Source organism: Denticeps clupeoides, chromosome 10, assembly GCF_900700375.1.
Source record: "Denticeps clupeoides chromosome 10, fDenClu1.1, whole genome shotgun sequence".
In the NCBI taxonomy this organism is placed as follows: domain Eukaryota; kingdom Metazoa; phylum Chordata; class Actinopteri; order Clupeiformes; family Denticipitidae; genus Denticeps; species Denticeps clupeoides.
The window spans coordinates 18,658,401-18,677,991 of NC_041716.1; the positions used below are offsets into that span (position 1 = coordinate 18,658,401).

At 41.8% G+C, this 19,591-nt stretch overlaps 1 protein-coding gene across 1 annotated transcript in view; it reads right to left on the reverse strand.

The window, feature by feature from the left end:
- slc35h1 (solute carrier family 35 member H1) overlaps positions 1-19,591 on the reverse strand; it is a 36,063-nt gene that overhangs the window by 12,687 nt on the left and 3,785 nt on the right. Inside the window, exons 11-26 of the mRNA XM_028993439.1 lie at positions 17,537-17,737; positions 14,730-14,851; positions 11,503-11,607; positions 8,934-9,077; positions 7,246-7,401; positions 6,721-6,900; positions 4,347-4,514; positions 4,022-4,141; positions 3,535-3,699; positions 3,196-3,354; positions 2,475-2,644; positions 1,980-2,109; positions 1,562-1,707; positions 1,270-1,399; positions 967-1,106; positions 209-335 (exon numbers count right to left, since the gene is read on the reverse strand). Coding sequence (XP_028849272.1) covers positions 209-335; positions 967-1,106; positions 1,270-1,399; positions 1,562-1,707; positions 1,980-2,109; positions 2,475-2,644; positions 3,196-3,354; positions 3,535-3,699; positions 4,022-4,141; positions 4,347-4,514; positions 6,721-6,900; positions 7,246-7,401; positions 8,934-9,077; positions 11,503-11,607; positions 14,730-14,851; positions 17,537-17,737 — 2,363 coding nt within the window. The remainder of the gene's footprint in view (positions 1-208; positions 336-966; positions 1,107-1,269; positions 1,400-1,561; positions 1,708-1,979; positions 2,110-2,474; positions 2,645-3,195; positions 3,355-3,534; positions 3,700-4,021; positions 4,142-4,346; positions 4,515-6,720; positions 6,901-7,245; positions 7,402-8,933; positions 9,078-11,502; positions 11,608-14,729; positions 14,852-17,536; positions 17,738-19,591) is intronic.

Sequence of the window (19,591 nt, forward strand, 5' to 3'; positions counted from 1 at the left end):
TTCCATTTACAAGTCAAATTTATTGAAATGGTCTTGAGGCTGATATGGGCTAAACATCTTACCCATGGCGGATGCTTTAATGCTTGCCACCGTAAACACTTCTTATGCCCAACATAAATATCCATGTGATGTGTACAGATAAGTAGTGCTACACCAGGGGCAAAAGCTTAAACAGCAGGAGGTGAAAGTGCTTTTGAACGGGACTCACAAGTGGTGATGTTAGCAGTGACGGGTGTAGACAGGCCCTGTTCATATTGTGACTGTACTGACAACAGATACCGTGAAAGAGAGGACAGGTTCTGCAGTAGCACCGAGTTCACACCTTTCACCTCCAGCTGAGAGAGAGAGAGGTAGAGGAAGAGAGAGGGGGAGACAATCCTGAACTGAAGAATTTCATAGTGGAAGTGTGAAATATTGCTTAAATTATTATTTTTGCTTACTGATTTGTCATTTCTATCCTTTGTAGTTTTATTTGACAGAAAGTAGTTTAGTCAACTCTTTTAGTCACAATGTTTCGTGCATTTGAACTAATTCAATAAGGCTAAATGATGTATTTGGACCTGTAAGGTGAAGAAAGGACCAATTGCTCTATAACTATATAGTAACATAAACAAGAATAAACACAGAGGATTAAGGTTTCACAGTATGCAACATAGACATTGCTTCGACCCTTATCCTTTACTTATGTTTAAATAACTTTAAAGAATGCTAAATATTGATATGATAAAAGTATACTTTTGTGAATCACTTGGTGACCTGCATGTACATGAATTTGATTTTTACCTTCTTGTACAGATGTAGATGGTAGCAAATTCGCATGACTGAATGTATCTTATAAAATATGCACTGAATGGAATCCTTTTAAATAACATCTTGGGAAAGCCTTATTGCTAAACTAGCAACTGTTTCTTTATGGCTTTATAGAAGAAAGATTAAAATGAGAGAAAAGAGGACCTATCTGCTCACCTGTCTGACATCACTGCCATGGTTAGTGCTGAAAGTGACCCTGTGGGAAGGCACATCCACTGCGCCTGGCACCCAGGTGACCCTCAGGGTGCTGTGACTGACCATGGGGAACTGGAGGTTCACTGGAGTGGGCAGTGGGACTGAAGAGAGATGCACAGTGCCCATCCAAATGCATTTATTTTCCACAGGTGAAAAAGGTCATGTGTGAAATCTGATCTGTCAAATGCTTAGGGCTGGCACGTGCTGTGACAAGAGTTTTTTTTAAAGGTGAACATTTGCTGTAAATGTAAGTGGCATATTTACATGTGGTTGCTATGGCGGTAACAGGGTCACTGGGATCATCATCATATAGTGCATACAACGTAACAGAGTAATCTGTTGATGGCATCAGACCAGATAGCTCCACATCAGTTTGTTCTGCTCCAAACTTCACCTATAGACAAAAGTAAAGATTAAATTCACAATATATCTAAAAAATCTATGAACCTCTACAAGTTCTTAGATATTACACCGTCTCTGTGTACATTTGAACATCAAAACAAAAGCAATATGGTTTGAGCTCAATCTTTTTTTCAGATTCTGCTTCCTGCATCACCTCTTTAGCATCATCAGGCTCTCCATCACTGAGGGCAGAGTACAGGGCCATATACTGCGTTGCTCCGGCTGCGGGTCCCCAGTGCACTCTCAGACTACTGGGGGATGAAGGAATGACTTCGAGAGACTCAGGCATGGCCAGCGGCACTGCAGACAGGGATTTCATTTTAGGGTTAGTGGGATTAAGTGGGAATTGAACCTGGGTCTTCTGGTTCATAGGCGAGTGTGTTACCCACTAGGCTACTACCACCCACTATTAAATATCTTCATAGTCAATAGTGAATTTACTGTGTGGTTACTCTTATGCCATTAAGGACAGTAATTATTTAGCTATTTTATTAACTGCAACCTACTGCAGTTAAGGAATCAACATACACCATTAGCCAACATCTAATGGTCTCACAACATCAATGTCTCACATGTTGCAAAGGTCCCTCTCAGTCCTGGACCCACATTGTCCTCATAAACAGGGAAGATAGACACATGGTAATGTGTTTGTGAGGAAAGGCCAGTGAGTCGAACTGTAGATAGTGTTCCATTCAAAACCACCTGCAGAGAACACAAAACAGGGTTATAGATAGGTGGAAGAAAAAACATTTAATAGCTCTGAATTGTGTTTTTAAAACCAGTATATTACAGTAGCCTTTGTAAGGTTTTGCACTGATTCATCTTGTTTCAGCTTCATTGGTATGTTCAGGTGTCTTGATTTTAAATCTGATTCTCTTAATCACACTGAGTTACGGTCAAAAGAATAAATGCAAATATACCACCTTCTGACTGATTGATTGAAAAGAAACTAGCATTCATTCTTTAGAAATAAATCCTAGGCTAAGATTTATTGTATACAACACATGATTCATTTCTCCTTAAGAACATGTGTAAAAATGTTGGAATGGAACAGCAGGTTGCCTCACCTCCTGTGGTTTGCTGCCCTCTGCACTGTGGAACACCACTCTGTACTGCCTCAGGGGCCGAGCGGGGCCAGTCCAGCTCAAGCGCACCTCTCGGGATCCCAGCTCAGAGAACAGCAGGTCAGTCGGGCTCGGGTATGACAACACTGGGTCCTGAGTGGGTGGCTCTGTTCCTGTCCAGAGCCCAGCCCCAATAAAACACAACATTAGTCACAGATTAACTAACACAAGTTACACTTATGTACACCCCAAATACTTTTTGTTGTAAGATTCATAAATCACTGGGCAGGGCGGCAGCCCACCACAGTGCACACCACACACACACACACTCACTCACAAACTCACACCAGTCGCCAATCATCCTAGTGTACATGCATTTGGACCAACACAGGAAGAGCATGCAAACACTTATTTATTTATAATTAGTTAATTATCTAGAACTTATCTTTTCAAACTTGGAACCATTTTTTTAAAATCCCTGATTTCTTGCTAGCAACAGTGTGTTTTGGTGATCATTGGTGCTAAGGTCCAGAGAGAGATCAGAAAAAATCTTCTGAGGTCTGTTCTGAATTTATTTTATGTGCCCAACACACAATACACTTTGGTTGTCCATTCATCACAATGTGGACTTAATTCAATATTAAATTACATTGTGAGAATTGTCTAGACGTGTGTAAACGAGTAAATGTATTTACGTCACTGTGTGAAACTGTGTTTGTCTCACGTTTGGCTTTGTTGCGATCCTCCATTTTGCCACATAGGATCCGCACCAACCGGCTTAGCAGTTTGGTCAGCAAGGGGAAGTCATTGACGTTATAAACATTCAGGTCTAAAGGAGCCGAGGCCACCTGCTTCAGCTCAGCCTCATCTGCGTTTTTGACACCTTGGACAGGACACATACTATCAAACTATTTTACTATTAAAAAAATATTAATTATGTTTATATTTCATAAAATATACATAACTCAAGTAATATGGCATGTTCATATGTACTATGAATTGATTTAAGCAATTAAATCACTAAATAAATCATTTACACTGACTCCACCAGCAGGGGTCTCACCTACAGCGATGATCTCCACCCCGGTGCTCTTCAGTTTGCTGGCTGCAGCGATCGCATCATCCTGGGATTTCCCATCTGTCAGCAGCACCAGGAAACGAGGGGCATCCAGTCGTGCGCCTGCCTCCACGTTCAGATTCTCATTCAGCACGTGAATTAGTGCCTGACCTGAGGAGCACAGGCACACACAAGCACACCCAGTCACCCAAACATACACACAATTGAATACGCACATTCTGCACACGGGTCAAAAATTATTATGAATATAGCCACACATCACAAAAGTGCATCTAGATTATCATTTGACAAACCATTTATCATTAAACACACACAGAGCAGGTACAACATTAAACCACTGACAGTGAATCGTAGTCCCCTTATTCAGTAAGAATTGGTACCTGGCAGTACGTGGATGTGTGTATCAGGCAGTAAGTGAACAGTCAATTCTTCAAGTTGGAGGCAGGGAAAGTGGTCATGTGGTACAGCGCACCTGTGAAAGTGTTGCCTCCCTTGTATCTGAAGTTCCTGACGGCTTCCAGTAGCTGGTCTCTGCTGGTGAAGTTGTTGAGCTGCCACTCGGTGCGGGGGTCTCCACTGTACTGAGTCAGGGCTGGAAAAAACAAAAAACAAAGTTTTGTAATGGCAATTCTTAATTCTTAATTTCATGGGGCAGTGGTGGTCTAGCGGTTAAGGAAGCGGCCCTGTAATCAGAAGGTTGTAGGATCATATCCCGATCTTCTGTAATTAATGTCCTTCAACTCACACTGATTAATGATACCAATCTACTACACTCAGCAGAACGCCCCTAACCTCACCTATCTGAACTTTGTCTGGCCCAATGTGGAAAGGGACAACCAGACCCTCCAGGAAGTCCCGCACGCGTCTGAAGTTGGTGCGGCCGATGCTCCAGGAGCCGTCTACGAGCAGAACAAGGTCAGCCTGTACTTCCGCGTTGCACTCAAACGCCTTACGGGTGGCCACTGCTGGAGAAAGGCAATGAGTTAGTGCAAAATATTAAATACTAAGCAGCTAAGTAAGCCATAATGCATCAGAAGCGATCAGTAATGTCACGTCAAGTATGTATAAATATAAACAAGAAAGAATTGCTAGCTAGATATCGTTATCCTGGACAGGGGGACATACCCACCTACACTATTTTATTTAGGTTTGTTCCATAACACCACCACAACATAGAATAATGTCTCATATTGAATATTTATCTGTATATTTGTACACCAGTTTTTTTTTAATCCCTCTTTCTACAATAATCTAATCACTTCAAAGACGAAATGTTAACTATACCTTAAAAATGCATTACAAATGGGGATGAATACAGGTATTGTATGGGTAAATGCAAGTATTGAAAATATAATTATAATGTGACGTCCTTGGCTCTCAGCAGGTTCCTTGACCACATCTGCTCTTGTGTTTCTCCATCTGTGTGAAGCTTACATCAGAAGACATGATCTGCCTGTCACCCGCCTGGAACGCTCCCTTCAGTGGCTCTAACATCTGCTTACACCTGCGTGGAACTCTATTCATTACTGCTATGGATTTATGAACCTACAAATTCCTACATGACAACATGATACAAAAACTGAAGCAATAGCTGCTTAGGGGTAGTAGTATCTTAGTGAATTCACCTATGAGCACAAAGTCACAGGTTCAAACCCCACTTACTACCATTGTGTCCCTGAGCTAGACACTTAACCCGGAGTTGCTCCAGGGGGACTGTCCCTGTAACTACTGATGCCGTAAATGTAAATAATAAAATAACAAATATAGGGTCATACAAGTCTTACTCTCAAGGTTTCTTCCTGTTAATGCACCGGAATGTTTCCTTGCCACTGTCGCTTTGGGTTTTGAGCCTATTTACCTCATGCATCTTGGGTCCTTTGTGCAAGTTTTGTTTGCACAAGAGTTTGCACAACATGTTCTGTTATCATGTACTGTGCTATGGCAGTATTTGCTGAATTCCAGAACTCTCTCACCTGATCAGTGGAAGCAAATAACTTTTTTGGATGTGTCAATCTTGATTTTTTGTCTGTCAAAAGCCCAATGTACACTCAAAATAATGTAACACAGGCACATGGTAAGAAAATGATCAACATGTCAGAAACTTAAATAAAAGCACCTTATCATTGGAAATAGAATAGTTTTCTATTACTTAGAATGAAATATTATTCAATTAAGAATAAAATATAATTTTTATACATTTTACGAGCCTATTTATACATGCATACGAGCCTATTTACTTTGCATATGTCATAGAATTGGAACCACATGGTCAATATTTATGCATTTTAATTTTGCTCTGCAGCATTTAATTTTGTTCTTTGTAAAAATACTCTAAAAACGCTTTTCAGTCATTTGTGAGGGTTTGAGTAGTTTTAAAGGTCAAAAGTGGTCCTTAAAAGCTAATTTGAAATATATTTTTCACACAGATTTCAGAAACCTTTTACTTTTTGAAATAATTACATCCTGAGCATGAAAGGTTTGCGACTTCTCACTGTTAATATTCTCACTTCTTCAAATCTATAAAGAACATGTAATTTATTATAATGATTATAATCTTTGTCGAGCAGACTTATGCGCTGTTGTAGTGTTAATGAGGGATTCAACTGACATTTAAGTTTTGTTCATTTTTGAATATTAAGATATCATCTCTTACAATCAAAAGGCAATGTGTCATAACCTGACTGTGTTTGTTACCTTAATGCGTGCTTGTGATTAATCCATATAATCTGAATTCAGGAACATTAAGGTTCCTGAAAAGTCAGACAATCTTGTGTTGTGTCTATTCAGTCATTCCTATGCATTTGCTAAGTCACCACATACCTTAGGTTAGCTTAATAGTTTGCTCTATTAAACTTCTTGTGTGATTATGTTATTGTTGTGCTTTACTCCAGGCTGCAGTACATGGTTACAGGCCACACTGGTGTGCACATTTTCATTTGTAATGTATAAGTATATATGTATATATTATATGTATAAGTAATCTTCCTCCCCAAGACATGTTTTTCTCAGCCCGACTTCTGTTCATCATCGTCTCCTGCACCACAATTCCATCCTCCAGCACACGTGATCCACCTGATCATTATCGAACCCATCATTACTGGACCAGGTGTGCTGGATCATCCACAAACCAAATGATTGGGAACATATGCAGTGCTGAGGATGTGGTGTCACCTGTGACAGGCTGAGTGGGGACGGTCTTCCTGTGTTTGTCTCGGCCAGTCTCATTCTCCCCCATTGTTTTGTCACTGTCCCCTTTTTCCTGCACCTTGGATGGATTCTTCCCCTTTTTTTTCTTCTTCTTCTCCTTGGAGGACGTTGCATCTGATTCATCCTCTTGTAACAAAGGTGGGTCTGTGGGGATTATGTTTGCCACTGTTGTAAGAGCTGGAGTGGCAATAGTTAAACAAACAACCATTAGATTCATGCAAAATAAAGGTAAAATGCACTTATGTTAACAATTGGCAAGGAAAAGTGGATACCCCCAAATACCCCACAATAAAAAAAAGAGCATACCCCAAAATACCCCACAATAAAAACCAGTGAAGTATGCTGATTTATGCAACTCATGTTACAGGTGTGGTGTCGGCAACAGGTAGTTAGAAATAGATAATGAAAGAGCAGTAAAGAGAAGGAAACCAACAGAGCAGGAGGAGGATGAAAGAAGCAAACAGGGAAAATGGCTGGGGTGGCACTCGCCTATGGTGGTTGGTTCCTGGTAAGAAATTGTGGGGATGGCTGATATGGCTTCTGTAACATCATCAAATTCCCCTGAACCAGATCCCCCAACCAGTACCTTTCTCCGCTGCTCCCTGTTCCCACTACGGATCATTTCATCCTCACGCAGTCCATCAACTAAAAAGACAGGAGGGAGAGTTAAAGAAAACACAACAAAAACGGTGCAGGAATTACAGCCAGTTTTCCCAATTATTTTTCCAATATGCATGAGGATGTTCAGATGGCTTGACATACATGCCTCAAATGAATGTACAAAATGGTGGCTGACAAGCAATTCTTTACAACATATGTAGAAACTATCCATTATTGCACTGTCTATAACGATTTGTGGTCTTGTCCTCCACTTGTAAAACTGTTGTTTTCTGTAGTCCTACGAGCACTGTCAGTCTTGTGTTGGTTTGTGGGGTCCAGGAGGAATGTTGTCTTGTTTCATGTTTACAGAGTCGACAGTTGAAACAATCCCATGAGAAAAAATGGCTGTCAGTGATCAAACAGTCGCAATGTTTCACTGCCCGTGACTCGTTAGACAGTAGTCACTTTGGACTTCTGTTTCCATTCATTATACAGTTAAGGCCAAAGGTTTGGACACACCTTCTCATTCAATGTGTTTTCTTTATTTTCATGACCATTTACATTACTTAACAAAAAGTGGAGACCTGGCCTCCACAGTCACCGGACCTGAACCCAATCGAGACGGTTTGGGGTGAGCTGGACCGCAGAATGAAGGCAAAGAGGCCAACAAGTGCTAAACACCTCTGGGAACTCCTTCAAGACTGTTGGAAAACCATTTCAGGCGACGACCTCTCGAAACTCATTGAGAGAATGCCAAGAGTGTACAAAGCAGTAATCAGAGCAAAGAAACTAGAATATAAAACATGTTTTCAGTTATTTCACCTTTTTTTGGTTAAGTACATAACTCCACATGTGTTCATTCATAGTTTTGATGACTTCAGTGAGAATTTACCAACGTAAATGGTCATGAAAATAAAGAAAACACGTTGAATGAGAAGGTGTGTCAACACTTTTGGCCTGTACTGTACTGCATTTCACTCAGCATTGTTCAAGAACCAGTAATCCACCATTTTAACCAGGAATTTAGTCTGCAGTGCCTCTGTACTGCACACATGTACCATGAGTGTGTACAGGTAAGGCTATAAACACAACAAGAGAGGAGAAGAATGTGGTGTGTTGTATTTACAAGCCCACTGATTTTCAGGTATTTAGGGCCCACCCTAAAGACACACACGTGCACACTCACACAAAGTCAAGACAGAGCTTGATTTATGGGTTTAATCAGTAAATGATAATGCCTGCCAGTGGCTGTTCTCTCCATACTGTTATCTTTGTTGCTTGAACACATCTCGCAGGAGATTGCTGAAACAATGGGATGAGAGTTCTAGCATTCCACAGATTCCTCAGTTTTTTATCAGTCATTCCCCAGAATCTCACAAGGTCCTAGATTAGGGATTTGCTAAATAATCCCTTTTTTTGGCACATTCTCTCTTTTCAGTCCACTCAATGCTATCACCCTCTTTTAATGGTTTTCATAATGCTAAGCTATTGATCACATGCTTCATGGTTTTGTTGTGGTGATTTTTGTCCATCCATCACCCTCCTCTTTCAAAACAATTCCTCGCACTGATTCTTACTGGTGAAACGTCTTTTGGCCACCAGTTTCTCCTGTGTGCCATTGAGCATGAGGACCTGGAGGAGATACTCCTGTGTAGGGTCCAATCCCACAACTGTGGCCCTGGCTCGAGTGGTCGTCAGCATCAGCTCTGGTTGGGGGTCGTCTGTAGGCAGGAAAAACACATAGAAATGTTTAAAACACAGTATTTACAGAATTTCAGATGAGATTGGAATTCTGCCTGTTCTGTTATGACTAAAAGTTGGGAATCGTTGTTGTAGTGAAATTTATTTCATTAGTGTATTTGTGTTTATAGTGTTCACATTGGGTATTGCAACCTCAAGAAGTTCTCATTTTATAAAACTTTATTGAACGGAGGTTACGATCAGTCAGTCAATGGAAGTGCAAGTGCTAGGACAAAATGCGCACACTTCACGGTGACCTTTCTAGAAGAATACTGCATACATCTGCATAAGGTTGCAGATAAGGTTGCATCGCCGGTATGTACTAAAAGTATGATTTTTGTAACTTTGTGTATGTGTAAGACATAGTTTGCCAATGCATTGTTTTTTAGTGAAATGTATGCATTTGTGATGCTAATTACCCGCGATTCTCTCTCTGTTTTAAGTGCTGTACAGTAACAATACAGTTTGTAAGAGTATTTTATTTTGCTCAGATTTCCTTTGATTGTATCATTTGTTTTAATTTCAGTTTTACCCTTTTGAATATCAGTTAAACAGCCCTTGCATTGGACATGCATCCATAACGGCACACTGCCGATATATTATTTTGCACAGGTCTACACTGCTTTAAACATTACATTTCTGTTGTATGCCATGTTTTTGTAATACTCTTACTGCAGTGAGAGCTTTCTGAGAGTGTACTAGTGGTGGCCTGGAAAGGAAGGGACCCATAATAAAAAGGTTGCTGGTTTAAATCATGAACACCAAGGTGCCACTGAGGTCCCCTTGATCAAGGTACTGTCCCCACACACTGCTCCGCGGGTGCCTGTCATGGCTGCCCACTGCTCACTAAGCGTGATGGTTAAATGCAGAGGACACATTTCACTGTGTGAACTTGGTGCTGTGCCACATGTGACAACTAATCACTTTCATTTCACCGATAAGTGGGGTGATGAATAAATCTTATTACTAAGTAAATCAATAAATGCCATGTTTGATTGATCAACTGGAAAACATGAATAGTCCACAAAGCATTATTCCTCATACATAACAATGAACGTTCATCAGTTATGAGTTGATGAGTTTTAAAATATTGACCAGCCTTAAAATTTGACACTAATATGGTTCACGTTTTTGTGTGCATGATTTTAAATATTCATCCTTTTCCGTTTTGATCCTCATTATATGCAGCATGAATGCCAGCTGAATGTACACAAAACCAGTCACTCACACGCTCCTTATCATACCCCACATCTTCCTGCTGCGACCTCTCTTTTAACTCACAGCTCTGTCTGCCCCCCATCACTCTGTCTCGCTCTGTCTGTATACCTGGAGGAAAGACATGTTTTTTCCCTCCTATGAACCATTTCACAAGACTTTGGTAAACCTGTCTGGACTTAGCGAGGGGGGAGAAGGGGTGGATGGAAAGACAATAAAACATGAAAAACAAGGATGAAAAGAGGACAAAAAATCCCATGGAAGGAATGACAGACAACGAGGACAGCTTATGGGATTTCTTCTGAGTTTGTCGGTGAGTGAGCGAATGCCCTCACCTGTAGAGAGTGCTGACACCATGAGAGAAGAATGCTGCAAAAATGTGTGAATGCTGACACAGTTCCACTCTCACAGCCGCATTTCATGCACAAGCAACTTCTGATTCCTGTACACAGCTGTGCACTGACCACATCTTTTTTTATTCAATTAAAACAAAACAAGACCATTCTACAAGGGCTAATGGTGAGATGAATTTGGTTTGTAAGTGCATTTAAGCCAATTCACAGCATTGCCATATATTTTAAAAAGCTTTGTTACACGACTACCTCCACTAGAGTGTAAATATACAAAAACTTACACACTGCTACTTACTTCAGGTTTTAAACAGCAAGGCCTCCATTTCCACGTTCAGTGGTGTGCAAAGAAGTGTGGATAGCATGTGTTCTCTAAATAGCATTATGATTAATACACTTGTCATATGCAGTTGTTAATTAGACAGCAGACTGCAGTTGCACATGACGTGTTGCATCAATACGTTAGGTGAGAAAGATTTAAGGTTAGCAAAGTCGCAATAGATTAGAAAGTTAGCAATAGATGTCTGCATTGTTGCCAAGCAACAGCATTGTGTCTGCTATAACAAGTTACTTCAAGAAACCCTGGCCGATTACTAATAACAAAAATTGTAACTGTGGAAATCTAAGGCATAACCTGTATTGGGGTATCAGTATGAGATACATATGCCAGAACATTTTGGGAAGGTACCACTGAGGTCCCCTTGATCAAGGTACTGTCCCCACACACACACACCAAACACTTTTGTTCTGAAAATATGCCAAGACAAAAAAAACAGTCCTGGTAGAGGAATGCAGATGAAACGCAGGCCGAATATTCTACTTAAATCAAGTGAAGCCTTACCAGAAATAGCACGCACTCTGACCTTGTAGCCCTGGACTGGGCCGTCCGCTTCTTTCCACTTCAACTGCAGCCGATCCTCAGACAGCACTGACAGCTTCAGGCGACCTGAACACACAAACATTAATTACAAGAACAGCAAATGGCCCTGCTTGTGACAATTACTGTCTGTCCATATAAAGTGTGTGCAGATAGACTAAGAACCGCAAAGCGTCACATGCACCACTGTTTGAGGTTATGTCTGTCAGTGCGTGTCCTTGTTACTTAGTACCTGCATTCTCAAATTGTGGTACACGGACTAATTGTAACATTCAGAGTTTATGAATAAATGTTAACAGTCACAACTGTGTGTAAATGCAAGTAATTTATTATTCTTAATAGTCCCACTGTACAGTATTTATTGCTGTCTGCTGGGCCTGTTTAATTTACACACAAGGCAATTTGTTCCTACTCTGAATATTATATATATGATTGACAGTGGATTACAGTAATAACTAATTGTAATGGCGGTTCTATTGGAGGTGATATTTAACGTAAAATACTTGCAAACTACTGGTTTAATGGATGGAACACGCAGGAACAGATGTAAAATAATGCTTGCCTCTCACTGTGTTTAAAGAGCTCAAGCTTTCACACCTTAGTGTGTTTGGTTTGGTCCAAATAATTGTATCATTTTCTGGTTCCTTCTCACACAGGCAAAAATCCAAGAGAACCAAAACAAAAAACACCAAGGAGTGAAATGAGTTTGATTCGAACAGACTAAAGCCTGTAGGTGTGAATGCACACCTAAGTATTATGTGGCCTCTTGCTAGAGGCTGTGTTTCACGGCCAAAAAATTTCGCTCAGGTGCCTCCTGTTTTCCCTGATCATCCTTGAGATGTTTCTGCAGCTAAATTGGAGTCCAGCTGTGGAGAAAACAGTTCATTGGACATGATTTGGAAAGGCACACACCAGTTTATATACGGTCCCACAGTCAACAGTTCATTCAAACCAAGCATGAAGTCAAAGGAACTGTCTGTAGACCTCCGAGACAGAATTACAGAAACAATTCTGCTACTTTGAAGGTTCCAATAAGCACAGTGGCCTCCATCATCTGTAAGAGGAAGACGGTCAAACAGTACAACTTTCTAGAATGACAACCATCTCTGCAGAAATCCACCAATCAGGTCTGTATGGTCAAGTCACTCCTTAGTAAAAGGCACATGGCTCCAGAGTGCTGTTGAACTCATCTTTCAACAGGACAACGAGCCTAAGCACACAGCCAAGATATCAAAGGAGTGGCTTCAGGACAACTCTGTGAATGTCCATGAGTGGCCTAGCCAAAACCCAGACTTGAGTTAAATTGAATATCTCTGTAGAGATTTTAAAATGGCTGCACCAATACTTCCCATCCAACCTGATGGAGCTTGAGAGGTGCTGCAAAGAGGAATGGGCAGATCTGGCCAAGGATCGGTGTGTCAGGCTTGTGGCATCATATTCAAGAAGACTTGAGGCCGTAATTGCTGCCAAAGGTGCATCAACAAAATATTGAGCAAAGGCTGTGAATACTTATGTCCATGTGATTTCTAAATTATTTAATTTTCTAATGATTTGCTAAAACATTAAGTAAAATGTTTTCACGTTGTCAATATGGAGTGTTGTGTGTAGAACATATGTTCTGTAACATAACAAAATGTGGAAAAATACTTTCTGTATTGCACTGTACAATAAATGGTTTAACATGAATGAATTACTCGTTTAGCCTTACTGTCAGTTCACTTTATCCACCATTTTTGAATATTGTGCATCAATGGACAGTGTGTCTGAACGCAGCCCGATGACTGAAAGGAAAAGTCATGGGAAGCAGGATTCAATGGCAGGACCATCACAAGGGTTGAAGGCTGGCCCAAGCCAGTCTCAAGATCAAAGAAAATCTCCCAGAAAAGTCTCAAAGCGCTCTTCCTTCTAGTGGTTGTAAAACATTTGGAGCCCAGTGTTTGTCTGCACTTGCTCTTCATACTTTCTGTTCTCAACTCGGCCCTTGTTCAATGCTCATATGCATAATTTCCACACGGCTTTCCTATACAATCTTCTCTTTCATGGATCCCTTCTCAAATGTCCCGTCTTCCCCTCCAGCTGTCGCAGAGAGCTCAAAGCCAGCTTTATGCCAGCCTCTGGGGTTATGGTTGAGAACGGGGGCAGGAAATCCGTTTTTCATGGTGGGGAGGGGTCAAAGGTTAGCATGAAGGCGCGTCTGCATGTGGCAGCAGGGACTGAGCATGGGCTTACTGGGTGAGGTGCAGAATGGGGACTGGCAGCAAGGAGAAGGCATTTCAGTCTTGGCTGTATTTTTCCTTCTCGCTGTCGCTCCTGTAAATCAGAAGGAGACGCAACAGGGTGTCCATGGTGACGCTCAACTATTTTTCCCCTCTCCACTGCTGGAAGACAATCAGAAACAACGCAGAGTTCTCTACTTAATGAATCGTCAGGCAAGCCAGCCAATCACCAGGCTCCAGCCCCCCAAATATGTGCTTCAATTTACACTTCGCCTGGCAATAAAATCCTTAAAAGCTTGTTTGGGTCTGGAACAGCATGTCCAAATAACCTTTCTGACAGGTTCACACTGAAAACCATTGTGCAACTCAAGGTGCAAACTTGCTGGCGTCAGATCCATTTCACAGCGGGGTGGGTTGTATTCAGAATCCTTTTCCAAGTTTATGACATTTGTCATTGATCAGCCCAACAGTAGGGTATCCTAAGCAGAATAAATGGGGGGAAAAAACTCTGATATTCTTGCTCTGACTGTTTCTATAGAGCCTACAGACCATATAAACAACACATAATCACATTTACTACATTATTACTAAACCTGATGCATTTAATACCATTTTCAATTTGAAAAGAAGACCAGCGGAGACCTTTTAACTTGTTACTACGGAGACCTGTTACTTCATGGACATGGTTAAGCTACGTGGTCGGAATATAAAATGCAGCAGGATGTTTACTCGCCTGTACAGTATATTCCACCCCATTCACACCACCAGTCAAAAGTTTGGACACACCTACTCATTTATGAGCCTTGCTATATTTACATAATAGCACAAACCTGAAGACCATGGATGAAGACATGGACCTGTGATCATGGTTCTGGTAGTCAGAGTGCTGCAATTACAAGATCTTTGCATTCCTCAAAACCCCTGGTCTGCTCGACCGTGGTAATATGTCAAATGAAACTATTGAGTGTACACTACCTTGCCCATTGGCACCATTTGCAAGCAGCAACAAGACTGTCCCCACCAGAAGCCACGTCCACCCAGAGCAGGGTGGAGAAGACAGAATTACAGACATGGGTGTGACTGGAGCTTCTTCAGCCCTGGAAATGGAGAAAAGCAGACAAAGATGAATGATTAACAGCCCCCTGACAATATTTTTTCATGCATTTATATCAGCCTTAGTGGTCCCCTGAGGAAGAATTCGTGGAAATGACGTCATCAACACCATTCACCAACCACTGACAGGACGTCGTGTCAGTGTTTTTTGTTTCATTAGCCCACTGGTTCTTCGGAGTCTCGCGTGACTGAAGTTTTATGCTAATTTTTACATCCAATAACCAAGCAACTGCAATGCTTTGCACGTTTGGCAGCCATGATGGTCGCTGGAGACGATTTTTTAGGGGAGGAGGGAAATTCTCTGGGCGGAAAAAGCATGAAAAACAGGTAACCTTTCCCCTAATGATGTCATAAGGGGACAAATTCCAGACCTGACCGTCTGAGCTGCCTCTCTCTGAACGGCAAAGCAGAATGACCAAAGACCGCTTTATACATCACCATTTCTAGCCACTGCAGGACCATAGACAGGCTAGTGGAACTTGTATTAATGTTAAATAATCACACAAAGTGAAAATTTCCTGATTGGGGTCCTTTAATGCAGAATCAAAGGGATAAATAAGCACATAAAGATAACAATGAATCTGAGAAACTAAATGTGTTTGTCTGAATTGATACAGTTATAACTGAATGATTAACACATGAAGGTATGATGGGTTCTCAGCGTAGCACCCACACACTCCCACGTTCCCCAGAGAACACCTCGGTACGTAAACTCCCACGGCTGTAGAGTAATTACAGGCGCATTAAGTGTGGCGCAGCCGATTTTTACACAGTGCTTGTAATTGGAAAAGCCGGCGAGGTTAATTACAAGATGAAGGCTGGAAGAGGTCACACCTGTTACGTGCGTGTGTGTATGTGTGGAAGACGGAGGAGTGACTTGGGGGGGGCTTCACTGTATGCTTGAACAGCAAACTTGATATTTGTCTCAGGAGACAAACTTGGTCTATTTAACTTTTAAAAAAAAAATAATAATAATAAAAAATGAGTCGAGAGGTCTGTGATTATTCACCAATTTTAGGTTTCTGCAGCCAGGTTCAGTGACACTGGATACTGATTCCAAGCAATACTTGAGTCTACAAATCTATGTGAAAAATGCAAAATGTATAAATGTGTAGTGATTAATGCCTGCTACACAATCATTATAATCAATTCAAATCTACATTCCCTTCCAAGTCTGCAATCTGGGCGACTCAATTCTATTGAATAAACCATAATTTGGCCAGAACTGCCACAAATCAAATCAAGTCCATACATTACCATGCAGAAGCACCTCCCGCTGCACTGATCTACAATCCTTCATCATGATAATAACGTTGTCCCTCACTTATTTAGTTCTTAAGCACGGTGCAGTTAGAATGCACGTGAGCTCATGAATTAAATATGGTGTCTGTGTTGCATGTTCTCATATTTCCATTTTTTTTAGTTGACTTTGTCTAGTTTTGGCTGTAATTAAAACACTCACCAGCAACATAATGTATGTCTTATTTTTTGTTATTATAATTTAGTGAAATCCAAATGAAAGTAATTGAGCAGCATGGAAAAGTTCCTCTCCATCTCACAAAAAAAAAGGCTAAACATGTTCAGAAAAGACAAAAAAAACACACAAAACGTACATGTAACTAGACAACATGTTCAGAACAGACAAAAAACATACACAAAACATACATGTTACTAGACAACATGTTCAGAACAGACAAAAATACGTACACAAAACGTACACGTAACTAGACATGTTGAGAAAAGTTTTTTTTTTTTTTTTACACAAAACGTACACGTAACTAGACAACATGTTCAAAACAGACAAACGTCATGTCAACTTGAAATGGCATGACGCCTGCGTGGCTAATTTGAAGAGCAGCTCACCAAACAATTCCGTAAATACCGATTTAAACGGGATGAAATATCCCTGTTCCCGTGTGTGTGTTTGGTGCGTGTTTGACGTGTTATGTGCATATAAGGTGTGTGTAAGGTGTGTGTTTGATGTGTGAGGAGAGTGTAACATGCGTGTAACGTGCATGTAAGGTGCATGTTTGATGTGTGTGTTAGGTGTGTGTAACGTGCATGTAAGGTGCGTGTTTGATGTGTGAGGTGTGTGTTAGGTTTGTGCTTTGTGCGTGTTTGACGTGTTATGTGAGTGTAAGGTGTGTGTAAGGTGCGTGTGAGGTGAGTGTAAAGTGTGTGTTAGGCGCGTGTTTTGTGCGTGTTAGACGTGTGAGGAAAGTGTAAAGAGTGTGTTAGGCGCGTGTGAGGTGAGTGTAAAGTGCGTGTTTTACGTGTGAGGTGTGTGTAAGGTGCGTGTTTGACGTGTGAGGAGTGTAAAGTATGTGTTAGGCGCGTATGAGGAAAGTGTAAAGTGCGTGTTTTACGTGTGAGGTGTGTGTTAGGTGTGTGTAAGGTGCGTGTTTGATGTGTGAGGTGAGTGTAAAGTGTGTGTTGGGCGCGTGTTTTTTGCGTGTTTGACGTGTGAGGAGTGTAAAGTATGTGTTAGGCGCGTATGAGGAAAGTGTAAAGTGTGTGTTGGGCGCGTGTTTTTTGCGTGTTTGACGTGTGAGGAGTGTAAAGTATGTGTTAGGCGCGTATGAGGAAAGTGTAAAGTGTGTGTTAGGTGAGTGTAAAGTGCGTGTTTGTCGTGTGAGGAGTGTAAAGTGCGTGTAAAGCGCGTGTGTTACCTGCGGCCCGCCGCGTCCTTATCCCGCGTGGATCCGCGCCGGTCTGCGTCGAACCCTGCGTGTACCGCGACGCGGTCCGCCACACGGACATGGGCGGAGGGCGTGAATTCCCCCGGGAAGCGGTGTCTGTTGGAACTTGCCTCCCGGGGGCCGCGGCGACGCCTCTGCGAGAGCCGCTGCGGCTGGTGGGGGTTTTTCCGCCTTTAACCAGCACCCTTGGTGAGCAGCCATGACATGATGACGGTCACCTTAATGTCACTCCTACCAATTATAAAACGTCGTTTAAAACAGTAGCGCATCTGACATTTACATTTACGGCATTTGGCAGACGCCCTTATCCAGAGCGACTTACAACGTGCTTTCAAGTTACCATCGATGAAGAGATCAATTCCGGTTCATTAGGACCCTAAACTATGAATACAATCTTTTTATTCACTCTGTTGTAGATTCTATACAGTTAGACAATAAGAAGTTAATCTAAATATTCTCTAAAGAGGAAGGTCTTGAGCTGACGTTTGAGCTGTTCTGACCTCGAGGGGAAGTTCATTCCACCACCGAGGGGCCAAGACGGAGAAGAGTCTAGATGAATGTCTTCCTTTTACCTTCAGAGATGGAGGGACCAGGCGAGCAGTACTGGAGGCTCGGAGTATACGAGGTGCAGTGTGAGGTGTAATAAGGGCTGTGAGGTAGGATGGTGCTACTCCATGTTTGGCTTTGTAGGCCAGCATCAGTATTTTGAACCTGATGTGGGGGGTCAGCTACTAGGAGCCAGTGGAGGGAACGTAGTAGAGGGGGGGTGTGGGAGAATTTAGGAAGGTTGAAGATTAGTCGTGCTGCATTTTGTATTAGTTGTAGAGGTCGGATGGTACATAGTGGTAGACCAGCTAGAAGGGAGTTACAGTAGTCCAGTCGTGAGATTACTAAGGACTAAACTAGTATCTGGGTGGCCTGTGTTGACAGATAAGGGCGGATTTGTCTGATATTGTAGAGAAGGAATCTACATGATTGCTGATGTGAGTCGAGAAGGAGAGTTGGTTGTCTATTGTTACTCCAAGGTTGCGGGCTGTTGTAGAAGGAGAGAGCTGCGAGTTGTCCAGGTAAATAGCAAGATCCTGATGTGGTGAAGAATCTGCTGGAATGAATATTAGTTCAGTTTTGGTGGGATTGAGTTGGAGGTGATGGGCTGACATCCAAGATGAGATGTCGGTTAGACATGCGGAGAGTTTGGAAGCAGCAAAATACAACCTGTGCAAAAAGGCGGAAAAAAACATCAGCCCTTGCACATGTTTAGGAGATTGTATTTTGTCAGATGCACAACTATTTTAAATGAGTTTTTATAGTGAAAGTGAAGCGATTGACATTGTGAAACACTGCAGCACAGCACACGGTGACACAACGAAACGTGCCCTCTGCTTTTAACTATCACCCTTGGTGAGCAGTGGGCAGCCGTGACAGCCACTGCCCCTTGTAATTGGTAGGTGACTGTCATAATGTCATGGCTGCTCACCAAGGGTGCTGGTTAAATGCAGAGGATACATGGTGTCGTGGTGTCACCGTGTGCTGTGCTGCCGTCATTCGAGTCTTCACAGCTCCATCAGCAGCAGGGCGAAATGCTGCTTCACCGAGCTTCTTAAACACCTCGGGTGTGCGCACTACGCAGGCCTTTCCTAAACGAGACTACAGACATGAAGTTTACTTGCAAGGTGGGGCTGGTGGGCTCTGAACTGTTATTATGAGGTGAGACTTCCCTTAAAAGGCACTGCATTATTATTGAAATTATTTCATTAAAAAATGTGATTGTTCTTATTATGTGAATGTTGTCTCTTTCCATATAAAGTATCCAGAGTCTGATCTCCTAAATAAATGCGTAGAGAGCGGCACCAGCAAAGCTAATTTGGAATTGGGGAACCTAAGAAGCAGAAATCAAACCGAGATGATGAACAGATTTATTCAGGCATCAAAGAACCTACACACATGCCTTGGACTTCATTTCTCCGCCACAGCACGAAAACTGACCATTAGCTGAATAAGGCAAAATGCGTACCACCCTTAAAA